Source organism: Helianthus annuus, chromosome 2 (assembly GCF_002127325.2).
Source record: "Helianthus annuus cultivar XRQ/B chromosome 2, HanXRQr2.0-SUNRISE, whole genome shotgun sequence".
NCBI lineage: Eukaryota > Viridiplantae > Streptophyta > Magnoliopsida > Asterales > Asteraceae > Helianthus > Helianthus annuus.
Window position 1 is genome coordinate 38761694 of NC_035434.2, and position 5783 is coordinate 38767476.

At 35.7% G+C, this 5783-nt stretch overlaps 1 protein-coding gene across 1 annotated transcript; it reads right to left on the reverse strand.

The window, feature by feature from the left end:
* Positions 1-2866: 2866 nt before the first annotated feature.
* On the reverse strand, positions 2867-4607 carry LOC110880768. The gene is made up of 4 exons (XM_035980743.1): positions 3590-4607; positions 3410-3505; positions 3057-3185; positions 2867-2970 (listed from the first exon to the last, which is right to left on the reverse strand). The coding sequence occupies exons 1-4, from the start codon at positions 4605-4607 to the stop codon at positions 2867-2869; spliced, it is 1347 nt and encodes a 448-aa protein (XP_035836636.1).
* Positions 4608-5783: the final 1176 nt, after the last annotated feature.

A 5783-nucleotide genomic window follows, 5' to 3' on the forward strand; every position in this document is an offset into this window, starting at 1 on the left:
AAGAAAACTTATAACAATTCAATATTTTCTGATCAAAATCATCATAGCTTGATCTAAACTGTTGTTAGGATCGGAGGCTGTCATGATTGTGTTTGTTTGTATAAATTTGACAAATCAATGAATATGAAATAAGGTTAAGTGCAGCGGAAATGAAAACAAACTTTGTAAACACAATCAAAGAGAAAATAGTTTGGTAAACAAATGCTTTACATTAAGTTGAATGATTCGATTACAAAGCAAATGATTACAAGCATGCTTACAAAACTAAGCTTCCCCTCAGCCTGATACTCCAGGGTTGGTTGCACAAGATGAAAGGATTAGATCTGAGGAGAAGAACCCTCTCAGTCAATTAAATGTAACAGTACAGGGTACTGTTACATTTATAGGCAAACCAAACCACTGAGGCATCTCAGCTGACGTCACCATGATAGTCACATCTAAAAACCTAACAACCTGTAAACACTATTCTATACAAACTACTGATGTCTAACAACTGATTATGAGTAAAATACAAAACATAGGAAAACTACTGCTTCACTTTCCACTGATGTAGCCTAGGCACTGATATTGAGCATCAGTGCTTTCTTCAAAGGTGATCAGTCTTTGAATGAGCAGTGCTTGTGTCTTCAGCAGTACTTAGGAAACAACAGTAGATAGAGCGTCAGTGTTTGTCTTCAGCAGTCTTTAGAGTTTCATCAGTGTTTGGGTCATCAGTTGTTCTATTGAGCAGTACTTGAGATCTATCAGCTGTTAGATAACCACTGTCAAGGGGAAAGCTTAAAGTAAATAGCTGCTTATTTTGAATCCACTGTCGTGACCCGGTTTTGGCTTTCATTATCTGTTCCTCTGGTAGGGTTCAATCCCAACAATCTCCCCCTGGAACAGATAATGCCAAAACGCTTCATTATTCTGGATTTTTATTTCTCATCAAAAGTTCCTTAGCTTGTCTTTTAATTTCTTCTTCAAAATCCTTGGAACTTGAGTCATCCTCATCCCTACACAGTGTAAGTTCAAGGAGATCCTGCAAATCTTCAACACTAAGGCCTAGTGCTTCTTTCCTTGATATGTACTTCACTTCGCCATTGGATCTGAACAAGGTCAGTACGTGGGTCTTTTGATCAGACATCCACTTTAGTACTTTTAATCCTAATGGGTTTCTTGGGAGAGATTTATTTCCTGATGAGTTTGGAGATGTTAGCGTTGTGAAAAGTTGTAAGCTATCAGACATTTGTTTGAGGGCCTTCTCAATGACATCATTTGCTGCAGCTACGTCTTCTGTAGTTTCCTTTTCAATTTGCTCTTGTCTCTTTTGTTGATCTGGCTCAATGTCTGATATTTCTGAAGTGCTTGGTGATGCAGGCTTGGTTATTACCTTTTTGAAAAGGTTTTGAAGTTTTACTGAGCTTTTTTCTTTTAGACCCATTTTCTTGATGGTTTCTATGAAGTACTCAGCTTCCTTTTCCTTTACTTCTTCACTAGACAACTGTTTTCCTTCTTCTTGGTTTGACACAAAAATAGGATTATCAGCTGATGTGAGCAATGTTTTGAGATTTTCAATTTGTTGTTCAAGCTTTTTGTAGTCAGGCTTCTTTGAAGTGTCTGAGACCGTTATCTTTCTTTTCTTAAGCCTTTCATAAGCTTCATCAGTATACTGCTTTGACCATTTTGCTATGGCAGTGGCAGTGTCCACCTTTGCATCCACCAGCTCCTGTTTCTTTCTTTTGTACTCAGATGTTAGGTCAGCGATGAACTTTTTGTATTTGCTCCAATTTGGAGCAGTCTTCTTCTTTCTAGGATCGTTTTTTATTCTATCAATCCTATCTGCCTCATGCTTTAAAGCAACTATTGGCCATTCTTCAAATTGGTTTTCTTCAGCAGGATAGAATTTTTCTTTCATGATATAAGCAAGATAATCTTTTCTTATTTTATTTCGTTGATCAGCTTTTTCTTTGCTCAGTTCTTGTGCGAAATCTTCCATCTGCTTGACTTTTGTGAGCAAGAATTCCAATCTTTTAGAGATGGCTTCATCACTCTGACCTTCACATTCAATATTGGCTCTTATTTTAGCCTGCCTTGCTTTGAGCTCAAGATATTCCTCCATGCCTTCTGGGACTATGAAACCTATGAGTGAAGGGAATCTTCTGTTTGAAGGATCATCATCAGTGTAGAACTGTCTCATCTCTTTTTTTATGGCTTCTAGTTCCAGTGGATATTTTGCAGCAATGGGATCATATTTGTCCTCATTTGCCTGAGTAAGTTTTCTTTTTCTGGTGTAGAGCTTTGCTGGTTGTGAAGTGGGAATGGTGAGAGCAGTGGTTTGTGACTGACTGGCAGCTGTTGAAACAAAAGATGTTTCAACCTCTGTTGTCATTACAACTACTGATGTGTAAGTAGATGTGTTCTGCATTTGAGCTGGGGTTGGAATGGTAGTAATTTGAGAGGTGATTTGTGGTTGACTAACAGTTGTTGAAACCACTGGTGTTTCAACCACTGTTGTCATTACAGCAGATGTTGTAACATCTGCTGTCTTCTGCTTTTTGGCAGGAGGTGATGATGGGGTGGCCGTTTTTGGTGGTGAATTTGGTTTTGGTGATGTGATCACAGATGATGATGATGGTGGAGCAGTGGTCGTGATCAATGTTTTAAAAACCGGTATTTTAATCGTACCGGATTAGGCTTAAAAATGGTTTAACCGGTTGAACCGGGTGGTTCAACCGGGTTAACTAATTAACTGTATAATTTCATAAATTACAACTTTAACTAAAAAAAAAAAAATCCAAAGTGCATTATAACAAATTAAAAACAATCCAAAAGTTAATCCATAACAAAAAAGATGATTCAAAAGTATTCAGCTTTCCAACAAAGTTTAAGCCATTGGAGTGTTGAATGCATCAAGTTCCCGGTCGCTTAAAAGATGAAATTCACTATCGTCACCATCCTCATCAACTAGAGCATAACTATTTTCGTTTCCTACATTATTAAATAAGAAGTTTTAGTTGCAAATAATCATAATATATTAAACTTACGTAAGATAAGTGACATATATAATAAGTAACCTTGTGTTTGAGAAACCGGGTTATGATCTTCCTCACCAAACATGTTATCTATATCATCGTTACGAAGTTCTCCTGCCGGCTCTTCTTCAACCACCCAAAATTCCGCATGACTAATACTTTCACAATCAACTGGGTCATAGGATCTTTTAGCATATTTGAGTCTACGAAAACAACTACCCAAATGTCAACACTTATAAAGTAAATTACGATGTAATAAACATTTTAAAGAATTCAAGATATCGTACCTATTTTGTAAACGCAAGTTGTAATGAACAAACACAAGATCATTTAGTCTTTCATGTTCCAACCGATTTCTTTTTTTGTGTGAATCCTTTCAAAGATACTCCAATTACGTTCACAACCAGAGGAAGATGCGGTTTGACTTAATATTCGAACGGCAAAGTTTTGCATTAACGGATAATCTCCACCAAATAATCTCCACCATTCGGCTACAAAAGAAAATAGTTATCAAAACAATAACAAATAAAAAACTAATATTGTTAATAATAACATGAAAAATATATCTATCTTACCGGGTTGAATTGCTTTACGAGAAGCAACGGCACTACTCCTACCAAAACATTCTTCGCCATCACGAAACTTGCCTAAAGTCGTTGTAATATCTATAACCTCATCAACCGAAAAATTCTTCTCAACCATTTCGAGAACACCCTTGAAAACTTCTTTACCTTTATAAAGATTTTCTTTGTCATACTGATAAGCTGGATTTAACCAATATGCCGCACAATGAATACTAGAACATAACATCTTTTTCCATCGAGCATCGATTATATCTGTATATGGCTTATACAAATCTTCCTTTCCCTTAAATATTGCCTTAACTCCCTTATCTGCCTGAATCATCCCCTCAAAAACATATGGCAAAGAAGGTTTTTCATCCATATCACACAAACGCAAAACCCTCAACAAAGGAGTCATTACTGTCACAGTAATCAAACAATTGCTCCAAAAAGTTTCATTCATCACAACTTCTTTACATCCAGTTGCATTCCCCAGTTTTGACATCTTTTTAAATTCATTAGATATGACAAGAGCTTGCAAGTCATTTTTATGATCTACCAAACTTTTTAATGCAATGAAGGTCGTACCAAACCGGGTAGGACCTGGACGAATGATTTCTGTCCAACCCTCTCTTTTTCTTAACCAATTCAACGGCATCTTATGATTATAAATAAAAACAGTAATCCTAGATGCAAGTTTAACCAACTTTGCAACATTCTCCAACTCTGAAACATCCTTTAACAGAAGATTAAGACAGTGAGCTGCACAAGGTGTCCAAGTAACTGAAGGATATTTTGCACATAACATTTTACCAGCTGCCTTGTAATTAGCAGCATTGTCAGTAACTATCTGAACTACATTCTTAACCCCAACCATTTCCGTAACTTCAGCAAACAAATTACACAAATTCACAGTATTGCTCTCAATATCAGATGCGTCTACAGATTTAAGAAATGAAATTCCTTTCTCACAATAAACTAAGAAATTAATCAAATGTCGATGCCTAATATCCCGCCACCCATCACTCATAATCGTGCAACCACTTTCAACCCAGTCACTTCTATATGAATCTATTATTAGCCCAACTGATGTTTTTACATCTTTCAACAGATTGACCCTTAAAGCATGATAGTTAGGTTCTTTGTAACCTTATCCTATAGATGCTATTTTATCTACCGCTAGTTGAAAATAAGGAGAATTACAAGCATTTATAGGTATACATGCGTCATAGAACCACATAGCAATAGCCAAGTTAACCTCATGTACCTTTTCTTTGCTTTGCATAGCTTTTCTAATAGTAGGTTGAGAAGGATCGCTTGTAGTTTTTGTAAAGAAAGGATGCACATTTGATTTTACTCTTTTTTTTCCCTTTTGTGCTTGGTCACTTATTTCCTCAACGTCTTCGTCATCTAAGACGTCCACACTAGATCCAATGTTAGTAGATTTACCTTTTGCTTTAACTTCAATTTCTTTAACAAGTCCTTGCATAGTAAAACGAACATCCGCCGTTACCTTTTTACAAGGTTCTATATCACCTTTAATGCCCGCAAGGTGTCACTTCATTCTCGTTATACTGCCACCACGCACCATTTTTTGACAAAAATCACATATATATACCGTCTTACCTTTCTCATCTTTTTGACAAGTTACAAAGTCCCAAACTTTATCTAATTTTGATCTATAACTTGATTGAACATGTGGCTCAGTTTGGTTATCTTCCATAATCTACATAACAAGAAACTTATTTAAAAAAAAATGTCACTACATATAAAAAAAACTCATAAACAACCTACATCTTAATATTCCATCAATTCCATATTAAAAAGAATAAATAAGATAAAAAACTCATAAAGAATATCACATCAACAACCTACTATCTCATCGGCTTTTGATATGATTTTAAAAAAATAAATCAATTCCAACCTACATCACATCACTCCAACCTACATCTTAATATTCCATCAATTCATTATTAAAACCTGCATGTTGGATATGCTTTTCAATATTCCATCAAGTTTGAAAGATTAAATCATATGAACACCTACATACTAAAACCCATTAAACCTGCATGTTTGAAAGAGACTGTAGTACACTAATACTTACCAGTTCAAATGAGGGAAAGGACTAGTGTAGAGTTGAAGAAGATGAAGGGTTGAACACTTGAAAACTATCGACTGAATTTTGATCGACTGATGATTATCATTA

Bases quoted from the DNA above. Each gene is read 5' to 3' on its own strand.
- LOC110880768 (XM_035980743.1), bottom strand. From the start codon at position 4,607: ATGAGTGATGGGTGGCGGGATATTAGGCATCGACATTTGATTAATTTC. The intron at 3,186-3,409 runs GTAATTGGAGTA...CCTATGACCCAG, and splicing joins ATCTTCCTCTGGTTGTGAAC to TTGATTGTGAAAGTATTAGT. The intron at 2,971-3,056 runs GTTACTTATTAT...TTAATAATGTAG, and splicing joins CCCGGTTTCTCAAACACAAG to GAAACGAAAATAGTTATGCT.